This window comes from Miniopterus schreibersii (genome assembly GCF_964146895.1).
Source record: "Miniopterus schreibersii genome assembly, chromosome: 1".
Classification (NCBI taxonomy): Eukaryota; Metazoa; Chordata; class Mammalia; order Chiroptera; family Miniopteridae; genus Miniopterus; species Miniopterus schreibersii.
The window spans coordinates 83,934,955-83,959,061 of record NC_138101.1 but is presented as its reverse complement, the minus strand read 5'-3'; the positions used below and the strand labels follow the sequence as shown (position 1 = coordinate 83,959,061).

Here is a 24,107-nt window from a genome sequence, read left to right as displayed (position 1 = left end):
CGTGAGATTTTTTTTCCCCCTTTTTTAAAAATAAAGTGATAAGAACTGCATCATTTCTCTGAAATTTTAAACCATATTTCTTCTGGCCTTTTCCATTTGAAACTGAAATTCATTTCCCTATAAATATTTTAATACCACTCTCCTATGAGCAGGAACAATCCATCAGGGAACATTTTCATAATTGTTTCACAAGCTTACAGTGCATATAATGTCACAAAGTAAAGGTATTGGGTGGATGAGAAGAAGGTTATTATACTTCGAAAATAATAGTGAGGTCTTGATAATATATCTGTCAAATGAAAAAACAGATACAGTGGCCAATGTGTAATTCAAATGCAGATTAAACTAAGTGTCTGTGGGAAAGAGAGAGGAGGTACAGACTCACCATAAATTTTATTTATGAAAATTAATAACATTGAATATCTTTTTCTAAAATTTACAGTTCACTGTGTATATTTTCTTTCTCTATTCCTTCCAAAATAAAGCTAATTTTGCTTTGCTTGACTTTTGTTAGTAAACCTGTTATGGGTTGAATTGTGTCCCTCTGAAAAAGATATGTTAAGTCTTAACTCCCAGAACCTCAGAATGTGACCTTATGTGGAGAAAGGATCTTTACAGAGGCAATCAAGTTAAATGAGATCATTAGGGTGGGTGTTAATCCAATATGACTGTTGTCCTTATTAAAAGGGGAAAGTTGTTCACAGTGAGACACACAGAGGGAAGATGATGTGATGATACAGGGAGAAGATGGTCATTTACAAGCCAAGGCCCTCAGGAGAAATCAATCCTGCTGACACCCTGATTTTGGACCTCCAGCCTCCGGAACTGTGAGACGATAAATTTCTGTTGTTTAAGCCACCCAATCTGTGGTACTTTGTACAGCAGGCCAGAAGCTATGAGGACTTTTTATTTTGAAGTCCCCACAAACCATCTCTGTACTTATCCACATGAGAATTTTGCCAGCAATTAATGTCAAATTTATTAGGCTGTAATTTCTACAATCTGTCTCTCTTCCCCTTTCTAAAACATGGAATATTTTCCCATCTCCAGAACTCTCAAAGCTCTCTTTTGCAGATAATTTCTCAAAGAGAATAGGCAATAATGAGCATAACTAATACATGATATTATCGACTCTGTGCCAACTGTTTAAACAGATTATCTGATTTATTCCTTACAGTAACCAGAAGAGGTAGTAAGTACTAACATCATCAACTGAGACACAGCCTCCTCATTTTTCAGATGGGTGAGCTACATGACCATTTTACAGATGGGGGAAGTGAGGCACAGCAAGGTGAAGTCACTAACCCAGCTGAGCACCCAAGTCCATTGTCTTAATTCTCCCACCACATCTTCTCTCCTTGTTAAATACCATGGCTCCATGGTTTCAGTTCCAGGACAACACAGACAGGATGTTCTCAGGTCCCTTAGTTGCCATTCAATTCAAACTTCTTATATTTCCATGAAGAATGGCTTGACGTCTCCTTACTATTGGTTCTTTAATTTCTTAATAATGTTCATGGATCTTTTTTAGTTTTAAATATTTTCTGCCTGGTTGAAAGAATGAAACTAAATAGGAATTTAGTAACTCTACTTTTTTTCTTTGTCATCTTTTATTAACATAGTATCTCCCTCAAGTCACGGTTTACCTTTTTTCTCATTTCTTTGTTCTTTAGAATTTTTCACAAGCCATTTGCTCACACTGGCTGTTAGCTTTCCTGATCCTATTCTTGCTTTTTGTGCATTTTTTAATTCTCAGTTTGCCATCTTTTAAACTGTGTGTTGTACTAATCAGAGCTGGGAAAACTCCAGGGGATGCCCTATGTTCGTTTTAGTCTTTGTTTTAAGAAGCATTCCTCCTTTTCTTTCAAACTGAAATAATTGACACATTTTTTACCAGACTCTTTACTTTTTTCGAAGTCTTCTGTCTAACTGAGGCACCTTTCCTTTTATTCCTTCTTTTGTTTATTCCATAAATCTTTACTAAAAGCCAACTGTGAGCCAAGGACTACTCTAGTCACCAGGTATAAAAGGGGAATCAAACTCCACATGACTCCTGCCTCACAGTTTCTCATGACTTAGGGCTCCCTGAACACTCATGGCCCCTCTTCTTTTTTTTTTTTTTTTTTTTTTTTATATACATTTTTCTTGATTTCAGAGAGAGAGAGACATCAATGATGAGAGAGCCATTGATCGGCCCCCTACTGGGGATCAAGCCCGAAACCTGGGCATGTGCCCTGACCGGGAATTGAACCGCGATCTCCTGGATCCTAGGTTGATGCTCAAGCGCTGAGCCAGGCGGACTGGGCCCCTCTCACTTCTTATACACTCTTTTTCTATAATTAAATTTACTGGGGTAATATTAGTAACATGTTTCAAGTGTAGAATTCTATAATACATCGTCTCTGTGTTGCATTGTGCGTTCACCACCCAACGTCTCCTCCCGTCGTCATATATTTGACCCCCTTTACCCTCTGTATCCTTCCCCCAACCCTCTTTGCCCTCCGGTAATCACCACACTGTTGTCTGTGTCTATGAGTCTGTTTGCTCGTTTTGATTGTTTGTTTCTTTGCTTTCTGTTATATATCCCACATCCCTCTTCTTGGTGTATACCCAAAAAATTTGAAAATATTTATTCATCTAGATATATGCATCCCTCTGTTCACGTCAGCATTATTCACAGGAGGTAAGATGTAGAAACAACCTAAGTGCCCCTTGGTGGATGACTGGGTAAAGAAGATGTGGTGCATATATACAATGGAACACTGCTCAGGCAAAAGGAAGGATGAAGCACTGCCACTTGCAACAACGTGGATGAATCTTGAGAGTATCATGCGAAGTGAAATAAATTGCATACACTCTTTTTTTAAATTTTATCTTTATTGTTGAAAGTACTACAGGTGTCCCCTTTTTTTCCCCACTGACCCCCTCCACCTGCCATCCCCTTGCCCCCGGCCATCACCAAACTATTGTCTGTCTATGGGTTATGCATATATGCATATAAGTTCTTTGGTTAATTTCTTCCCACCCCCCAATCCAAACCCCACCTTCCCTCTGAGATTCATCAGTCTCTATGCATGGAACAGACTGACTAGTCCCATACACTCTTCTTTTTTTTTTAATTTATTTTTATTGTTGAAAGTATTACAGAGTCCCCTTTTTCCCCCATTGATACCCTGCACCTCACCCCCAGGCCTTCCCCAGACCAATGTCTGTTCCCATGGGTTATGCTGATAAACATATAAGTTCTTTGATTAATCTCTCACCACCCACTTCCCCACCCCCACCTTCCCTCTGAGATCCCTCAGTCTGTTCCAGGCTTCTATGTCTCTGGATCTATTTTGTTCATCAGTTTATTTTGTTTATTACTTTCCAAATATGAGTGAGATCATGTAATACTTGTCTTTCTCTGACTGGCTTATTTCACTTAGCATAATACTCTCCAGTTCCCTCCATGGAGGCAAAGCAATAAGCGATCCTTCTCTTTTACAGCTGCATAGTATTCCATGGTATAAATGAGCCACAGCTTTTTTATCCACTCATCTATTGATGGGCACTTAGGCTGTTTCCAGATCTTAGCTATTGTAAATTGCACTGCTATGAACATAGGGCTGCATAAGTTCTTTGTGATTGGTGTTTTGGGTTTCTTAGGATATATTCCTCGAAGTGGGATCACTGGGTCAAATGGCAGTTCAATTTTTAACTTTTTGAGTAAACTCCACACTGCCTTCCATAGTAGCTGCACCAGTCTGCACTCCCACCAGCAGTGTATATTAGGGACATGTTTTCTTACCCATTCAGCCACCCTATGTCTTTTTATTGTAGCACATAATCCATTTACATTTAAGGTTATTATCAATAGGTACTTATCTATTGCCATTTTAATTCTTTATGCCTATGTTTCTCTCTCTATTTCTACTTTTAATTACAGCAGTTCCTTTAACATTTCCTGCAATGCTGGTTTGGTGGTGATAAACTCCTTTAGCCTTTCTTTGTCTGGGAAGCTCTTCGTTTCACCATCTGTCTTGAATGATAGTCGTGCTGGATAGAGTACTCTTGGTTTCAGATCCTTGTTTTGCATTATGTTGAATGCTTCATGTCCTTCCCTTCTGGCCTGTAGAGTTTCTGATGAGAAGTCAGCTGACAGCCTTATGGGAGGCTCGTTTGTAGGTAACAGATTGTTTTTCTCTAGCTGCCTTTAATATTCTCTCTTTGTCTTGAATTCTTCACATTTTAATTATGATGTGTCTGAGCATGGGTTTCTTTAGATTCTTCTTGCTTGGGATTCTCTGTGCCTCCTGAACTTGTGTGGCTTTTTCCTTGACCAGGTTAGGGAAGTTTGCTGCCATTATTTCTTCAAACAAAAAAAATCTATCCCTTGCTTATTCTCTTCCTCTTCTGGAATTCCTATATGCGAATATTGTTATGTTTCACGTTGTCCCACAGCTCCCTTAAACTGTCCTCTTGTTTTTTAGTTGTTTTTTCTTTTTGGATCTCTGATTGAGTGATTTTTTTTCTACCCTGTCTCCTAATTCACTGATCTGATCCTCAGCTTCCTCTAATCTGCTGTTTATTCCTTCCAATGTATTCTTTATTTTTGCTATGTCATTCTTAATTTCCATATCTTTTTTCATGCATCCTTACAATCAGTATTCTGAACTCTATATCAGATAGATTGCTTATCTAAATTTTATTTAGCTCTTTTTCTGGAGACTATTCTTATTCTTTCATTTGCAGCTTGTTTTTTTTTGTTTTGTTTTTTTAGTCTCCCCATTTTGGCTGCCTGTTTGAGTTTGTTTCTATGTATTAGGTAGATCTGTTAGGACTCTCAATCTTTTTGGAGGGTCTCTGGTGCAAGACAATGTTAGACACAGTTTGTGAATGGTACAGAGTACCCTCTTTGGAGCTATCAACAACCTTCGGCTTAAGGTCTCCTCTGCCAGGGCTGGGTGCAGTTGAACAGGACCAAGATGCACACCAAAGTCTGCTTTTCCAAGGCCTGGGTCCAGAAGCAGATCAGGCAAAGATTCAAAGCACTCTGAGGTCTGCCTCTGCCTGCAGGCTGATTAATCTGATTCTCTTAATGAACCTCAGGCTGTAGAAACTCCTCTGGGTAGGGTGAGAGGTTTTTCAGCAGGGTAGAGCAATTGCTTCCCCTGCCAGGCAAAAGCAGCAAAATGTCTGCCTGAGAAAGATGTCCTCTGCAGTATGGTGGAATAACACAACACAGGAACTCAGACCGGTGCCTTCTGATCTCTGTCTCTAGAGCCCACAACCCTAGATTCTCATCACACAGCTCTGGTCCACTCTGCCCTCCCTCTGCCAGAGCCCAAGGTGAGTGGCTGCACAAGAAACTGTGTGTTGGCTCTTTAAGAGGGTGCCTGCAGTTTCAGCCATCTCTTCCTGGCCAGCAGAAACCCTGCTGCTTTTCACAGCCAGATGTTATGTGGGCACCTTTCTCAGTTCTTGTGTTCTTGGTTGGAAAGCCCAGCCTGGGGTTTAGACACCAGAATCTTCAGTGGGAATCCCCCACAGCTGAGATATCTCTCCAGACCTTCAGCTGCCGAGCCAGCCCTCTTGTGCCTCTGCACTTCCTACCAGTCTCTATGAGGTCTCCGCTTTAGGTCCTTGGTTATGAGGGTACTCTCTAGCTGGTCTTCAGTTGCAGTTGATTATTCAGGATGTTTTTTTCTATTTTAGTTGTAATTCCAGTTTGGTCCCAGGAGAGTGTCAGTGTAGCTTCAACTCAGTCTGTCACCATCTTTAATCTCCCTTCTCATACACTCTTAATGGGCTTTCTTCAGTCTGTTGTTTACTGTTTTTCTCACTCTGATGAACTTCAAGATAACAGAGACCACTTGTTCCAAAGTCCTTACAACTAGTACATCACTAACCAATCCTTCCTTATTTTCCATATTAAGTCCAAAGCAGCTTGAAAACAGTAAAACTATAAACACAAAGCAAAGCAAAAAAATATCACCTGATACCCTGTTTTAAACTTTCAGCAGCTGTCCAGGCAAAGCCTCCCTTTACCACTACACCCTGCCTGTGCCGAAGTACAAACACATTGAATTCTTCAGTTATGTTTCCCATCTGCGTGAACTACTCAGTCTGCCCTGCAGCAGTGTCATGCGGGTTTATCCTTCATTTCATTCTTACCCAAATGTTCTCCATCATTTTTTCACCTTCAGTTTTCCTTCTTTCTATACTTGATCCATCTATTAGACATGTTCTCTTTTTTTAGCATAGCAAGCCCCTCCACTGCCAGGATTTAGTGATCAGCCTGTCTCTACCACACACTGACAATATTTCTGGATCTTACAAAACTTTTTTAGTGTCTAGGCCTTGGTGAGATCATAAACATTGCCTTGTTAGTCTCTTTTGAGGATTACTTGATCCTTCCTCCATTCAGGTACTTCTTTTATGTTACCACCTGTTTTCTCCTGCTAGGGAATTAATTTTTAAATCCTGAGAAGCAAACTCTCCTGACCCATAGTATACACCAGAGAAAGATGCCAGGGTTAGGAGGCTTACAATCCAACAAAGGACTGCTGTAACCCATTCAGAATAAATGTTCTTTTAAAATCAATCCACACGTTTATTCCATGTGCATTATATACCTATCATTGTACAAGGAAAAAACAATATGCTTTGCTTTCAACACCTGTCAAACTGCCACTGTGCAAGACACTTCCTGGGCAGCTGCCCCTGTGTACAAATTATAGTCACTTTCCTAACCACACAGCCCCTCTGGTACACATGACACCAGAGACACACAAACAAACCATTCCTAACTCCAGCCAATTAAACTTGATGTTATGGAACTACCATTAAAAAATTTAACAATACAGAGGCAAGCCCTCTAAACAGATTTTTCTTCTTCAGCAGCCTCCAAGAAAGAACTGTTCTAATATGCCATTTCTACTCCTGACAGGAATAACCCTTCATTATCATGTGCCTTAAGCATCTAGAAATTTTAAAATAGAATTCCACTTAATTTTAAGAAAATCAGAGAACTGTCAGTGGCAAAAGAAAAGACCTGGGAGGGAGGAGAGGGAGGGGGTAGTGGAGGGGGATGGACAGGAACAGGACAGAGGAGAAACACAGACTCTGCTGAGTTGTTTTGAAGTTTTGGAAATTGGGGAGAAAGACAAGAGCACTGAAGAAAGTCATCCAAGAAAATTAAATTCTTCCATAAAAAAATGTAAAGACTTTTCATTAATCCTTGATTATATTTTGTTTTAGGAAATAAATAAAACATACTTATTTCCAGTGGAAAAAATATCATATGCAAGTGAATGTGCACATGGCATGATGTCTTAAACACAGGGTTTATTCCTAAGACTTTGATAAACGTCATTGTAACACAGTGATTTTTACAAACTGCCTTTGTGGACTCCATTAATCTTGTCATCCTTTATTCAGGGGCATGCCTGTGACCAATCATCTAGCTATAAATTTCAATATTTCACCTAAACAGAGGAAGTGGTAGTTATTGTTCATGTATATTATTAGTCCAAGGATGGCTAGCTGCAGCTGGGATCTCACATGGATCCTCATGGAAAAAAAAGTCTATTCCTTCTTGTTGAGTCCACTCTCAGCTAAGGATGCCTAAGGCTGAGCTATATGGCTCAGACAGCCAAAGACGCTTGCTGTGCTCCCCACAAAGCTAGCTGGGCAATGCGCTCTATCCAGGGGATGTTTACTGAGCACACAGTAGCTGCTCAAGGATACAAAGGTAATAGAGAACATTCTTACCCTCAAAAATATAATTTGCTAATAGTAAAGATTTGCTCACTTATAAAAACCAAATCTAGAGAGTTATATCTAGGGTCCTTCCACAAATAGGTCCTCCTACCCACCTCCTATGTGCAGGCAGCAAAGTGTTCATGTCTTACCCAACTTCTATTGCTTGACCAACTAGATATGGTGGATTTTAGATCATCATTCTTGTCACAATGGGATATGAAGACTCATGTCAACAGTTTAAACAGTACGTGTGATGAGGATAGCGAGAAGCATGCCTATTGTATAACAGTGAATTTGACTATCATCTGTCCCTGGTTCTTGAGGCACTCTCTAAATAGCTGGAATTTCCCAAGTAATTGGAAATACCATTGTCATTCATGAGCCCCTTGGCCCATGCTTGAGTTATGCTAACAAGATGGCTCAGGATGGGGCTGGCCATTCCAGAAATCATGTGAGTAGAGGGATGGGGCTTTGAGTTGGGTGATATCCATGGACCTTGTTCAGGGAGGGAATGGGGGTGGGGGGACTGGACATTGAACAATCACATAGCCAATGAGTCATCAGGCCTGTGTAATGAAACCCCAATAAAAACTCTGGACACCAAAACTCAGTAGAGATTCCTGGTTGGTAAGCACATCAATGTGTGGAGAGACATATCCTGATTCCATGGGGCTAAGGCAGGGAAACGTCATAACCAGAACCTTCCCAGACCTCTCCTTATATGTCTCCTTACTTGGCTGGTCTTGATTTGTATCCTTTATAATAAAACAATAACCTTAAATATATCCCTGGCTGGTGTTGCTCAGTGGTTAGAGCGTGGGCCTTCACACCAAAGGGTCTCAGGTTTGATTCCTAGTCAGTGGCACGTACCTCAGTTGCAGGTTTGCTCCCTACCCAACATCAGGGTGCGTGCAGGAGGCAACCAGTTGATGTGTCTCACACCGATGTTTCACTCTCCCTCCCCCCCCCACACTCTCTCTGAAAAAACAATGCAAAAAATATCCTCAGGTGAGGAGTAACAAAATAATAATAATAATCTTAAGTACAGCACTTCCCTGAGTTCTCTGAGTTGTTCTAGCTAATTATCAAATCTGAGTGGGTGGTGGGAACCCCCAAATTTGTAACCATTTATTTAGTTGGTCTGTGGACTCCTGAACTTCTGGCTGGCATCTGAAGTGAGGACTGTCTTGTTGGGGATTACACCCTTAACTTGTGGAGTTGACACTAATTCCACGTGGTTAGCATTAGAACTACATTGCAGCTTGGCAACCCCCTTCTTAATTCCTTAAACACTTGCCAGAAATAATCCTTTTAAGAAGCTAAGCTCTTGCAGCTGACAGGACTCCCCACCCCCGACCCACCTCCAACTCCAGGTTAAGAACTTCCATGGTCCAGTCTCAGCAGAAAACTGCCCAAAAGGGTAAACAAACACAACCACAGTCCCATGCAGGCTTTTTGATAAGCAATGTAACTAAGGTATAAAAACCATAATGAGCACACGAAGACAGTGCAGTAATTGAAAGATTCAGAATAGCTTCACTAAGGGTGTCAGAGTTGTGTTCCTTAAAGATAAAAGTAACTTTAAAAGAGGGAAGGGCAGGCCCAGCCAGTGTGGTTCGGTTGGTTGAGCATGATCCCATGCTTTCAAGAGGTTACCAGCTGGAATCCCGGGCAGGGCACATGCCTGGGTTGCAGGCTTGATGACCCCAGTAGGGTCATGCAGGAGGCAGCCAACCCATGTTTCTATCTCTCTCTCTAAAAAAATCAATTAAAACAAAATTTTTTTTAAAAAGAGGGAAGGGCAGGAAGGCATAAGAGCACTGTCAGTAAAGGGTCGAATCACTTTGTCAAATTTATCAACAACACAAACTATATCTAATTTTTATAAACGCCTTACTATGTGCCTGTGCTAAACTTATTTGAATGAATCTTTAATCTTATGAAGTAGAGTATATTATTATGCCCATTTTATAGGTGAAGATCATGATACTTCGGTTAAGATATTTGATGAAGCCCATTTTATTAGGTGAGGATCATGAGACTTAGATTAAGAAACTTGATGAAGGCATTGGAGCTAGCAGCCCAGTGTGGCTGAAGAGAAGAAACGCAAATAGAAGTGGGGAGAGGAAGGTAGATTGTGAAAGGCCAGGTGTCTGGCAGAAGCTTAATTTTTTTTGTAGGCAGTGGTAACCATCAGAGGTGTTTGTTCAAGAAAGTAACATGACCAGAACAGTAGTTTCAAAAGATAACTGTGGTGGCAGGAAAAGCATTCAAAAAAGAGAAAGACTAGAATAGGAAGACCAGTTAGGGGACGCCAGGCAGATCACTGGCCAAATATGAGAAGAGTGCCTGAACGAGGGCAAAGGCAGAAGAAAGGAACTGGGATGAAGGGGTCGGAGATGTAGAAGGTGACGGAGATGCATGAGGCTGCAGAGCCAGGAAGGGTGGTGGAAAGAGTAGACAGGAGAGGATGGCACAGACATCCAAACACCACCAATACACGTCTGAGTCTCTGCTGTGCCTGTCCGTACTGATGTGTGAATTTACTGCATGAATATTGATGCTCCTGCCTGAATTCGGTGTTCACACTCTTGACCAATTAATAGATAATGAAACAACATTTAAAGACCAAATTCAGCCCTGGCCTAGGGGCTCAGTTGCTTGGAGCATCATCCCATACACCAAAAGGTTGAGGGTTCAATTCCCTGTCAGGGCACATACGTAGGCTGTGGGTTCAATTCCCAGAGAGTGTGGAAGGCAACTGGTCAATGTTTCTCTCTCACATCGATGCTTCTCTCTCTCTCTCTCAAAACCAATTTAAAAACATAACCTCAGGTGAGGGTTAAAAAAACAACAACAGACCAAATCCAAGTCCAGCAGACAACCCTCAAACTCCACATCCCAGGTCTCTGGTCACCCCATTTCTCTACATTCTCTGTGGTTGACTTGCACCTGCCTTTGATGGATAATGAGCCTCAGGCACGCAAATCAAGGATTTTTGTGGAAATGGCTTTTTAGACTGCTGAGCTAAAGCAGAAGTACGACAGACCACCAGCCTACCTATCCATCCGATGCTATTCAAAAAGCACACACATCGCACTAGTTTTTTTTCTAGCTCCTCCCAGGATTCACTGGGAATGGATGAACAGAGAGTGTGGGAAAGTAAACAGGAGTTGAATACAAAGCAACCCCCTCAGGAACTCCACTAAGACTAGAGATAAAACTAATACTGGGTTTCCAGTGCTGGAGCTGACAATCCTTGCCCTTCAAACCTGGTCCTTCTCACAACTCCCTGTCTGCTGGTTAGGCCTGTGCCCCATAACTGGGTTTGATGGGAGAGACTGCAGAACTGCTTTACTCATAAGCAGACTGTTGGAATCAATAATAATCATTTTACTAAGTCCTTGAAATGTTCTGGGTACTCAGCTCATAAGTATTATTCTGGATCCCACTTCTCACACTGCAAAAAGCTTAGGTCTTGTCAATAACCCTAACTACAGGAGTACAGAGAAAAAAGCTGACTTCCATTGGAGACAGAGCTTTGAGGGGGCCTGTAGCTCTGCAGGATGAGGCTGTCAGGTGTGGATATGTCTGCTTCTCTCTCACTCCTGACATTCCCAAGAACCACCGTTCTTTGTAGAGCACTCATCTGAAAACGTTTAAAGAAGACATACCAAAAGCTCTCTTACACAAGCCCTTGACACATAATCAATATCCCTCTAAGCGCCCACATCTATATCTTGCATTAACCTTGCATTTCACTGTGATGTAGGAGATATTTGCTGTGCTTTATCTCCAAATCTTTTCTAATCTGACATCATTCCATAATAGATATGTCATCATAAAGAGAGGGAAACTACGCACTGAAGACATCTTTTGTAAACATTTTCCAATGTGACAGAACTCAGTTCATGATTTGTAAATATGGCCTCCTATTATGATTTCAAAAGATACTAAAATTCATTAGCTATCATCAATGATTCAGTAAGGTGACTGAGAATCGAATCGTTTTGCCTATATATATATACATACAGTGGAACTTTTTTATTTTGTTCAAATTAAGTGTCTCCTTCCTTACTTTCAATCATCCAATTTTAACATCACCACCAACAAAACTGTCATCATCCTCCCATATCAGGGCTATGTCAGGAAGCAAAAGAGCTAATTTTCTTGTGTGTGATGTGTCACTAAAAAAGTCAAGCCAGGCATATTATAATTGATGTTAACTAAAACTCCCACATACCACAATATCCTTCCATAGAAACCCAGTGTTACTTTTAACAATGTGACATTTTCTATAAGGGGGAAATATGAGACAACTACTTTCTATTTATTACAAATAAGAAAGGGGACTAACATTTGGGTCTCTACTAGGTGTCATTTAATGTGCAAAGGCTTACAAATAATTCCCCATTTAATTTCTATAAAGTTCCTGTTAAATAGACATTATTATCTTATTTTACAGATTATAATGAAACTAAGAAGAAAATAAATGAGTATCAATAAGCTATCTCTTAGGAAGATAGCATATTTTGAAACTAAGCCTTGAAAGTAGTGAGAGGAAATTCCACCACGCTCATTATATTGGCAAAAGTGAGCCTCTCCCATCGGGGGGAGACTTTACCCCTGGGTGCTCAGACTTTGTGAAGCCCGGCCACCAGACCACCATTCCGGCTCTCAAAACCTACTCCCCAGCCAGCTCCTCTAGATCGCCCACCTCTGTCTGCCTCCCCAAGAGAAACTAGACCGGGGAGCGTTCTGACCTGGGGGACAAGGAGCGACCACCCTCTGAGATGCAGCACAACCTTCACCCTCACTGCTGCAGCTCATCTCTCCTGAGCACTAAGTGCCAGGCTCTGGGGACACCCGGGTGAGCAGGACAGGTGCCCTCAGAGCCAGCTGAAGCGAAAAGGGATACAGACAGGCAAACGCGCTCCTGTGTAGGGTGGTGAGAGTTCTCACGGCTGGGCTGAGTCCGAAGGGCTGGCTGGCTGTGGGCAGGGAGTGGTGGCAGACGGCGTGAAAGCAGGGGCTGCCTGCATTCATGACCCGACTGCACACAGCTCTGCACCTAGTCAACTTTCGGTGCGGCAATAAGAAGGTGGAACCAACTAGTGTTTCTCAAGCTTTTTACATCACGATCCAATACACATTTACACATGATTTTTAAAAAAATGTTTGCCAAAACAACACTCTTTTCATTACTCAAATGTACTCTGATATTTTCTCTCTCTCTCTCTCCCCACCCCACCCCTCTCTTCCTCTCTCCCTCTCTTTCTGTTCTGGAAACAACTCTCTAATAGGTGGCAACCCACAGTGTAAAAAATATTGGCATCGACCTTTTAATAGGTGTGACTGTCATTTCTTTGATACACTTCCGCTTCTCCTTTCTACCCTCTTTTCCCTTGAAAAAGTACCACTGAGGAAATAAGAGCTCTTCTGTTTACTGAGAAGGTCTGCTATGTGCCAGAAACTGGCCTGGAGCCTTGACACGCACTGCCCTAGTAATCCTCACGCAGCCTGTGGTTAAGCATTACAATTCCCATTTTACAAGCCTGGTGATCAAGAGACTTGCTCAGGAGGGCTTGGTGAAGCCAGGATTCAAATCCAGTTCTGTGTTTCTTCAAAACTTCAATTACACCATAGGGCTTTTTGTGAGACGTTCTTAAGTAATTAAAGCTAACATAATAGCAAGGATTTCATAAGTCCCCTTGAGATAACAGGAGTCCTTGGAGTGTTATAAAACCAGGTTTGGGAGGCCTAAACATAGACCAGGGAAATTCGTGGTGGAAAAACTCTCAGGTTTAAATTTAATTTCCTTAGTCACCCTTAGGAAAGGCAAAAACAAGGAGTGACCAAGAGAGAAATGGTAAGTGAGAGCTAGTGAAGCGTTGGCCTAGATAATCACCCTCAAGACAGGCTGGCTGAACTACACTGACCGTCTGGGTGGCTCATAATGAGAGCTTCTAGCTCAGCAGCTTCCAAGCTGTCAATAGTCAATAAATATTCACAAAATGAAACACTAACACAGGCAGAGTGAAAGTACACATGATGCACAGCTCCCACTGTTTTATTTTTAAAGTTTTCCAAAATTACAGTAAGTCAAACTATTTGGTGAGAGGGAATCTTATTTGGATGGATGACTAAACATGTTTAGCACAGATATTTGTGTTCTTTCAGCCCCATAAGTAAAGATACATGTATACAAATACAAGCTATATTAACGTGGGCAAGTCAGGACAAATTTCAGCCCCCCAAAAATTTCCACAAAAATTAGGATTTGGGGAAATTATTGGCAAGGTCTTGCTAAAAAACTGCATCATTAACTGGTCCCACCCCTGACCTAAAATAACTTGACCTTTGGGGACAGTACATTAACTGGCCAGTCATTGGAATTGTTACCTCTAAGTAGTAATATTTCTCAGAAAATTTTAAGAACTGATGTATTTTTTACAAACACATAATAAATGCAATTTTGACTTTTACACATGATAAATTAAATAATTTATTTGACAAATGGCCTTGGGGTTTACATTCATTGTGTGGCTTGTTGGGTAGCAAAACTTTTATAGTTTAACTTGGCATATAAATTCACATACAAATGTGAGCTATGTTTTTTGTCTAATCATCTAATGTTATTTTCTCAGCACCTCAGCAATAAAAATATTGCCGAGTCTTCTTTTCTTTGCAAGTTCCTGATGAAAAAAATCCTGAGCATGCTAAAGAATTCATTGCCTGCTTATGAAACATAAAGACTTATAAAAACATGGCACGTATTCAAGAAGACTAGTTTGTTTTAAATATTTTAATAGTGTGCACTGCTGCACTGGGAACTAAATGTGCATTATGCCTAATATTACATCCAGTGTGTACTATACTTTGATCATGCTATCAAAAGATCAAAATTTAAATATTATGTAAATTATAATTTATACATGTTCTCCTTTGCAGGAAATCAAATGGCAAACTTGTTTCTTCTCTAAACACCATGAGAATATAAACAAGCAACAAATTTAAACTGAATAAAATACTACTTCATTCCATTTTTTAAAATGTCCTCAGGTATCAATTAAAATAAAAAGCCTTTGTGTTTTCTTAACATAATCCTAAATCTTTGTTTATGCTTTAAAATTTTTAAGCATATTGTTAGTATTTATTTTAAAGGTTCTTAAGTGTATATGTTATTTTCATAAGAAATGCTATGGAAGTCCTCTTCCTGAAAACTCTGAGAGGTTATATAAATCAATAGAAATGAGAGCAGAAATTAGAGAACTAATAGTCAATATTCAATAATCAAAAAAAGTCATTTTCATAACAACTAAATGAAAAGTATGAACCTTAATTGGGTTCTGGTTTTTAAGGAAAAAACAGCTATAAAAGACATTCTTGCCCAGGCCGAGTGGATCAGCAGTTGAGCATCAACCTAGGAGCCAGGAGATGGAGGTCTGATTCCGGGTCAGGGCACATGCCCAGGTTTCGGGCTCGACCTCCAGTGGAGGGCGTGCAGGAGGCAGCCAATTAGTGATTATCTCATCATTGATGTTTCTCTCTCTCCCCCTTCCTCTCTCTGAAATCAATAAAGATATATTTTTTTTTAAAAAGACATTCTAGCCTGGCCGGGAGTGGCTCAGCGGTTGAGCATCAACCTAGGATCCAGGCAATCGGGGTTCGATTCCCGGTCAGGGCACATGCCTGGGTTGCAGGCTCGATCAATGACTCTCTCATCATTGATGTTTCTGTCTCTCTCTCTCTCCCTCGCCTTTCCTCTCTCTGAAATCAATAAAGATATATATATATATTTTTTAAAAAAGACATTCTTAGGAAAAAGGGAGAAATATGAATATAAACAGAATATTAGATATTATGAAACTTTTGTTAATTTTCTCAGGCGTGATAATGGCTCTGTGGTTAAGAAAATATTCTTATTCTCAATGCATGCATGATCAAATTTTTAGGGATGACATATCTTGATGTACGAAACTCACTTGATGCATGAAACTGACAAATGAACCCATAATTTAAAAAATACTTGCACATATAAATATATAAAAATAGGAAGCAAATATGGCAAAACGTTAATAATAGCTGAATCTCAGTGGAGGGTATACAGATGTTCATTGTATTATTCTTCCAACCATTTTGTGTACATGTTCACACTATAAAGTTGCAGGGGAAAGGAGAATAGTCATTTTCACTTAAGCATGTATGTATATTGATGCCTGAATCAAACTAGGTACAGATAAAATACTGCTTTACATGGCCATAGAATGTTCCGTTTTTCAGTAGCAGTATACTTGAGAGAATCAATTTTCCACCACCGACCCAGAGAAATTATGGCAGCCCTTCTGGCCAAGCCCACAGGGAACAGCTGACTGACACATACCACCTGAATTAGAGCAAGGCATCAGGATCCCCAGAGGGTAATCTGCTCTGACCAGCAAGTTTGCATGGCAACCTGTGCCCTTGGGGAAATAAAGGGTTGAGAACCGGGGCCTTGTAGCCAGGAACCTTCACAGCAGATAAAACCTACAACTTAGACTCCGTTCTTTGGAGCTAGCATATGACATGAAGTTAAAGCTAAATTAAACAAATTTAAACCATCAACTCTCTTTACTCAGCCACTAATGATGAATTCCAGTTTTCCCCTGTCTCTGCTCAATATTAAGCAGGTTCAATACTAAGCAAAAAAACCTGAGATGCTACCTAAAAATTCAAGCTAAACCAAATAACACAGTTCTGGAATTATATGAGAAATTTTAGAGAGAAAATGTGTATTTGATTTACAGATAACTGAAGTATTAAAAATAAGACTCAGACCTCTGGAACAACATAGATGGATGATTCCTTTCTACAGAAAGAGATTTTTTTGTTTGGGGGTCCAAATCTCAAAGGTTCTGGGCACTGGTTCACTATTAAGTCAGGGTGCAAACCAGCCACCCATGACTTGCTGTAGAATCTGATATGCGTTTTAATTGGACCAAACTGAAACTAAGCAGTAAGCACTGAATTTTCAAGAGGCCCAATGCAATCAAAGGCTGCACCTTAGTTGTACCTCTTTTTTCTGTCCTTTCATTTTTATCTTTTCTTTTTCTCATTCAATATAATATTTATATTATATTATATAAACGTTATCTTCTTTTCTTTCTCTCCTGTTTTTCCTCTTCTCCTCCCATTCCTTCAAGCCTACCAGAGCCCGCTCAAAGGCATTGTTACCACCAGGTTAAACGCCAAGCTGTGGAGCTATAAAGAGTCCTGGCATGGGCCATAAAGCCTGATCGAATCAGGCCAGGAGCTAGAATACATACAGGAAGAATGGTTCACTTTACTTTAACCAAAGAACCATTATCCTGTTTATGGTTTGTCGGGGGCCCTTTCCCTTCTAGTTACTGCTGCCTGCCTTTGATCTTTAACCAATCATTTATACCTCTCTTTAGGAGAAGCAGGAGACCATGACACTGAAATCTCATTTTGCTTCACATTATCCCAGCAAGAGGCACAGTAGAGGAGGGTTGAAAACATCAATAAGTTTGGGGAATATCTGTGGCCTTCACTTATGCAAGAAAGCCCTAAATTCTGTTCAGTCCCCATTTTCTGATGTTTTCAAAGTTTCTGGTCTATATGTAAGCAATAAGCTAGGACCGGAAGGAAACACAAAAAACCTTTTTTAAATTCCTCACCAGAGAGATATGAATATATTACATTTGTTTGACAAAAATTTACTGTCTATGATAACACACTCCCATGAGTGAAGCATGAATTAACCACAGGCTCTCCATCTCCAGGAGATCTGAATGAACACGCTTCAAAACTCTAGGGAGGGTGAATCTCTAACGACAATATTCCAGCCAAAAGGCTAGGCGGCTCCCCTGCCTCCTCCAGGCCCATAGGCCCCACAGGGACCTAGGAAGAAGGTTGAACAATCAGAGCCAAGGGCCCACAGTTGAAAAGTCTGGGTGGGTGGATGCTCACAGGAGTGGAGGACACATGCCTGAGGGTAGCAGAGTAGCAGGGTAGCCACTTGGAAGCACTGTCCAATGTTTAACCATTTGCAGCCTCTAGAAGTGATCTGAGCCACTTCCTGAGGCTTATCCTCTCCAAGCTTCAATTTCTTTATCTGTCAAATGGGGATAATAATAGTCATAGAGTCTATAAAGATTAAATGAGTCAGTATGCATAAAGAGCTCAGAACAGGGCCTAGCACATGGTAGGCACTGTATAAATGCTAGTTAATTGCTATTATTATACGCTAGAAGCATACCTACAAAAAAGCCTGCAAAGAAAGATTGCTTTCTTTAATCCCCACCAACAGACCTACTACTAACCAGCAGGAAATACCCATGTCTCAATTCTTTGGTTCCCTCTTTAAGCTGCAGGATTTATGGAGTGGTCTCAGCTAAGATCAAGTGAGTGAGACTTCCTTCTGTAGCAGCTAGGTTCAGCTATAAAATGGCAGTAGGGCAACATCATACGATTAAAAATGGAAAATTGACATGTGATTAAAATGGAAATCTATCTGACATGCACTTCAGAGCCCACACATTCACAGTGTGTAAGTTCTGCAGCTTCTAACAAATGTCTCCAACTCTGCAACACTGTGACCCTCAAAAACCAACCTGGCTGAAGACACAAATTACCCTGCACGTTAGAGAGACAAATGTCAGGATCTTCAATCAAGTACATGGCCCCAGAGTATCTGGCATAAACAGGTAATGGGCTGCTGCCACACCTGGGTGACACAGTGAGTCCATTCTTCGGAACAGGCAGGTGGCTCACTTTCATGCACTGATGCTATGCCACACCTGGCATGCCATTTCCACAGTACTTACGCGTTACAATAGGGCTTCTTTTCATAGCCTTTGTAGTTGTTCATGTTGAGAGCCATCTTGCAAACTTCACAATGGAAGCATCCTTTATGCCAATACTGGGGGGAGGAAAAAATTATTTTAGCACAATGCCAGTTCTTTCCAGGATGGGTACAGAAAGGAGACTTTTCTAGTGCATCGCAGTCCCCGCCTATATTTGAGAATACTACAACAAAATGATGGGAGGTAACAGTGGATGTGTTTGCCTACTTTGGGTCAAGTAAATAAAGCAGCAGCTGTTAAAACTGAGTTTTAAATGAATCCCCACCACAATGTACAGGCTCAGAAGGAAGAGCTGCCACAACTCTGGCCATACTGCACTTCCATGAGCAGCCAGAACGGAATTCTGAGCTTGGCTAATGGAGACATGGAGCCTGTGAAGTGGCTTCAAAAGGAAAACGACTCCAGTTCAAAGTGCCTAAACACGGAGTTTGCAGGATCTCATAAATAAACGGTCCACAGGCAGCCAGGTAACCCGCGGAGGCAGGAGTCGGGCTGCGTAAGTGCCCTTCGCCCCCGCATCCCTGCCGAGTTTCCACTATGTTGAGGGAAAGGCGGACTCCGTCCGAAATGACTGTCAGGATGACGGCGTGCTCTTAGGGGCATTTTGGACACCACACGCAGATTTCACAGGGACCGCCTCCGGCTGGCTGCGACTGCCAGGCGCTCAGGATAGCGCCAGGGTCTGTCTCCCAGGCTGTTCAACTCCATCCCCGCCCGGGGTGGGCCCGGAGCCGCGCTGCCAGGGGCCCGGCCAAAGCCACTTGCTCTGGCATTCCCCGGCGGGAGGATTCGCCCCTGAGCCCTGCGCGCCGCGCTGCGCCGGCTCTCGGGGGGATTATTCTCAGCACTGAGGCAGCGGCCGCCCCTGACATATTAATTACTCTCTGCATGTCCACCTCGCCGCCGACATCGGAGGCACTGGGCGCGGGGGAGAAGTCGGGATGCGGGAGGGTCCCCCCGGCGGCGGGTGCGGGGAAGTGAGCGGGAGCGGAGGTGGGAGGCGGCGCGGCTCGCCCACCGGCCCCCGGCCTCGGGCTGCGCTCCGCGGTGCGCGCTCCGCCGCAGCTCTGCGGAGGCCGGCGCAGCCCCGCACCCTCACCTCCCGCACCCCGACACAAGCCTCTCCCGGTTCCAACACCATCGCCAAGCGTCCTCTCTGACTCTCCCGCGGGCGTTTTCCGTTGCGTGCCCACACCCGGAGCCAAGACCACACAAACACCCAGACCCACTTGTCTCTTTCCGTCCCAGATGCCAAAACTTCTTGGAGCAGGTGCCGCCCGGCTCCCCTCGCTCACCTTATCCAGGCAGTTGACTTTCTCCGTGGGATACACGACTTTTCCGCAGCGGGCGCACTGAGGGTTCATTGTCGCGGTTCCCGGGGGCGGCGGCAGGGCGGCGACGGCTGGGGACTCCGAGGAGCCGCTGTGACATCCCCCGGAGAGCCCCGCACCGCCTCGGGGCCGGCGGGAGGGCGGCGGGCGCCGGGCGCCGGGGTCTGGAGTGGGCGCCGGGCCAAGGACTAGCGGGCTGCGGGCGCGCGGGAGGGCGGCGGGCGCGCGGGTGGGAACCGGCGGGCGCGCAGCGGGGCCTGGCGCCTGGGGGCGGCCGCGCTCTCGGGCTCCGGCTCGGCTCCGGCTCGGGCTGCGCGCCGCTCGCTCTGCGTCGCTCGCACTCCAGGTACCGGTGACTCACAGACACTCGCGCCCGCCCCTCGCTCTCACTAGCTCCCCCGCCTCGCCGCCGCCGCGCAGGCCAAACCCACCGGCGCGCCCCGAACCGAGTGGCAGGGAACGAGCACGTCGGGCACCGAGGAGGGCGGGAGAAGCGGGGGAGGGGGAGGGCAGAGCACCGGAGAGCTCCGCAGTCACCGCGCGCTGCGACTGCTAGGCCGGGGAGCCCGCGGGGTGCCGCAGCCGGGGGCGGCCAGGTGGGCGGCGGCGGGGAGGGGGCCGCGGGGGTGGAGGAATGGGGGTGCGCTCCAGCCCGCGCGTTCCTTGTCTTTCATCTTTCCTGCCCCAGCCGGGTAACCCCCGTTCCCAGGCAGACGTTCCGGGTACCCAAAGGGCGCGGGGGGTGCCCGCCCTTCTTCAGCCCCTGGACTGCGGGCAGAGGGGCGCCAACCTCCCAGGCCCAGTCTGAGGCGCAGGCTGCCCCGGGGGCGCGCAGCGAGCGCTCGGGCCCGGGAGCGGGGAGACCCGAGGGGCGCCCGATTCCTGTGCCCGCGGTGCCGCGCCCGCTCCCACGGCCTCTGCGGAGAGAGAGCGTCCCTCCGGGGCTGGCGTGAAGTCCTTGGCCGGATGGGGAAGAGCCTTCCTCTCTCCCTGGCTCCCAACCACTGCACTTTTTATATCTCTTCTTGCAGAACGACTGGTCATTGTAGGCCCAAATCAAGCCTTTCTTGATTAATAAACGGTCATCGTTCATTTTGCTGTGTGTGTGTGTGTGTGTGTGTGTGTGTGTGTGTGTGTGTGTGTGTGTGTGTGTCTGCGCGCGCGTGTGTACACACTGTATATTTTTGCCATTCAACACCACAGTATCTGCGAAGAGTTCTTCACCTGCACTGCAGGAAGCAATTACAAACTCATGGTTCTAACCACAAGCGCCAGAAAATCCAACGGAAGGCTGGAGGTAGGATGGAACCAAACGAGGCATCAGTTTTTAGTTTTAATAAGATCAGAGGTTACTGGACTCACTTTATAAAAGGCCGCAAAATGGAGCGAGACTGCCTGAGTTCAAAGCCCAACCCTGCCGGTCACTGATCACACGCAAATACTTAGCCTCTCTGTGCCTCAAAGTTCTAATCTACAAAATGGGGACAACAGAGCTACAAAACAGCTCCTGCCCTCCTACTGTGAGGATTAAATGAGTCAGCGGTTCTGAAGTGTTTCAATCTGCCTGGCTCACAGTACCAGATAGGCTTATCATGGGTTATAACAAATAAACACATTCCATTGCTGGCACACAAATTAAGACTTGGTAATATCACATAGCAACTACTCTGACAAATTTGTTTGTTTTTTTAATCATAGCTGAGGACCTTCATGAAAAAAGGAAAGTTGATTTCTGGGCTTCTTAGGCAGGCTGCACTGATGAAGTAAGTATCCTTCATAATGAGGCTGTGCTCTTTGACTTTTCAAAAGAGATCATTTCTTAAAAGGGATTCACCAATGTAACAACCACTCATAGCTCTGCTTACAAGATCACCTTAAAAGCAAATAAAACAAATAATTTGCTGTCAGAGAGCATTGGTTGTCATTTAATTTTTTTATTGATTGATTTTGAGAGAGAAAAAAAACCATTGATTTGTTGTTCCACTTATGTATGCATTCATTGGTTGAATCTTGTATGTGCCCTGACTGGGGATCCATCTGGCAAGCTTGTTGTATTAGGACCATGCTCTAACCAACTGAGCAACCCAGCCAGCACACAGATCAGTTGTCATTTAAAAACACCTCAGAGCTATTTAGAATTGCCTCAGAGCATGAATGAACCTGGAGGATTTTATGCTAAGTGAAATAAGCCAGACACAGAAAGACAAATACTGCATAATATTACTTAGATGTGGACTCAGGAAAAAAAGTTTGAAGTCATAGAAACAGTATTAAAAAAAACAACCAACTGTGGTTGGCAGGGGCAGGGACATCAGCAAATAGGGAGGAGTAGGTGAAAGGGTACAAACTTTCAGTTATAAGATAAATAAGTTCTGAGGATCTAAAGTAGTGACTATAGTTGACAACACTGGGTATAATTAAAATTGGCTATGACAGCAGAACTTAAATGTACTCACCAAAAAAAGATAAATATGGGAAGGGATGGATGTGTTAACTCTATAGGGGGAATCCTTTCACAGTATATGTGTATCAAATCATCATGTTGTATACTTTAAATATCTTACAATTTTATTTGTCAATTAAACCTCAATAAAGCTGCGGAGGAGAACCTGCATTGGGTATTTATTTTAAAAGAAAATAAATTTATTTTAAAAGAAATTTATTTTAAAAGAAAATAAATACCTGAGAAAAAAGTGTTTTTATGGTCACCTGAAAGGCTGAGTTTTTTTAGCATTTAGATTTTCATAACTATAAGTGATAAAATGTAGTTTTAAAATCCTATTCTTGCCCTAGACGGTTTGGCCCAGTGTTTAGAGCGTCGACATGCAGACTGAAGGGTCCCGGGTTCATTCTGGCCAATGACACGTACCTTGGGTCCAGGTTCGTCCCCAAGGATCTGTCTTTCTCACATCAGTGTTTCTCTCTCTCTCTGCCTTCCACTCCCTTTGAAAAGCAATGGAGAAAAAAATATCCTTGGGTGAGGATTTTTTTTTAAATCCTATTCTCTTTTTTAAATGGTAAGCAAAAGTTCTGAGGAAGAGTGATGGTGATATGCGACATCTACAGCTGATTTATCAGATCTTCTAACTATGAATTGTGTAATTTCTTAGCCAACTAGCACCTATAGAAGATACTAATTAAATATTTGTTGAAAGTCTGAATAAAACAAATGACTATATTAAAATTGGAATTAACTGTGATCTTTTATTCTCTCAGAAATAAACAATGAATGCTCAGAGTGACACTTTCCTCTCATATTTGTTTCTCTTACTATTTTCATTTTCTGCATTAAGCCAGCTTCTAACTTTCTTAGTGACATTTCACTGATGTAAGAAGAATTTTAATGCCATCTGTCTTAAAAGGACTTCTTTATTTCAAAATTCAAAGTACTGTAAACAGTGAATTGGCAGAAACCTGTCATCTGGCCCAGCCTTCCTCCTTCAAGCAGATGAATGATTTAATTATCCACTAGGGAGACCTTTTGCCCCTTTCATGTCTTTTTCACTTGACTAGTCAAGAAATTGTTCCTCATGGAAACTATACCCCAATATCTCCACTTTAATTAAATCCGTTTCTGCTGGCTTGGACATCCACAAATATAAAGAATAACTTACCATCGTGGCCCTTGTGAAAACATTTATATAGTGAGAAATTTAATTGTTTTTTTTTTAGCTAAACTTCCCAAATCTATTTACTTTTACCTCTGGGGCCTATTTACATAGAACCTTTAAAAGACCTTATAATCATTTGTATTATTTAAGCTACATAAAATGAACTCCAAATTAAAAGCTTTAAAGAGTAATTAATATTACAAAAAGCCAAATACTGACTTTGACAAACATTGGACTCAGATTGTGGTGAATTGTATTATTGGTTCACAATTTTTTGTTCCACCCTGGCAACACTTCCTATAGGCAGGTTGTATTTCCCAGCACAGTGACACTGAACTTGATAGTGTGACTTCCTTTGGCCCATGGAATTTGAGTGGACGTAACAGATGTCACATCAGAGTAGAATTTTAAGGGACTTGCATAGTTTGCCTTTGTTCTCTCACCCCCTTGAGTTCTGGCACACAGCCATGAGAAGAGCATATCTCAGGGAGTGGCTGCTTTGTTGACTTCTGTCCAAGAATTCAAAGACCTGTCAAGCCAGTAGAACCTAACTG

General features: G+C 42.9%; 1 protein-coding gene across 1 annotated transcript in view; it reads right to left on the bottom strand.

The window, feature by feature from the left end:
* NEBL (nebulette) overlaps window positions 1-20,180 on the bottom strand; it is a 342,430-nt gene extending 322,250 nt beyond the window's left edge. Inside the window, exons 1-2 of the mRNA XM_081143312.1 lie at window positions 19,907-20,180; window positions 18,573-18,667 (exon numbers count right to left, since the gene is read on the bottom strand). Of these exons, the coding sequence (XP_080999438.1) occupies window positions 18,573-18,667; window positions 19,907-19,975 (164 nt within the window). The 5' untranslated portion in view covers window positions 19,976-20,180. The remainder of the gene's footprint in view (window positions 1-18,572; window positions 18,668-19,906) is intronic.
* Between the last annotated feature and the right edge of the window lie 3,927 nt (window positions 20,181-24,107).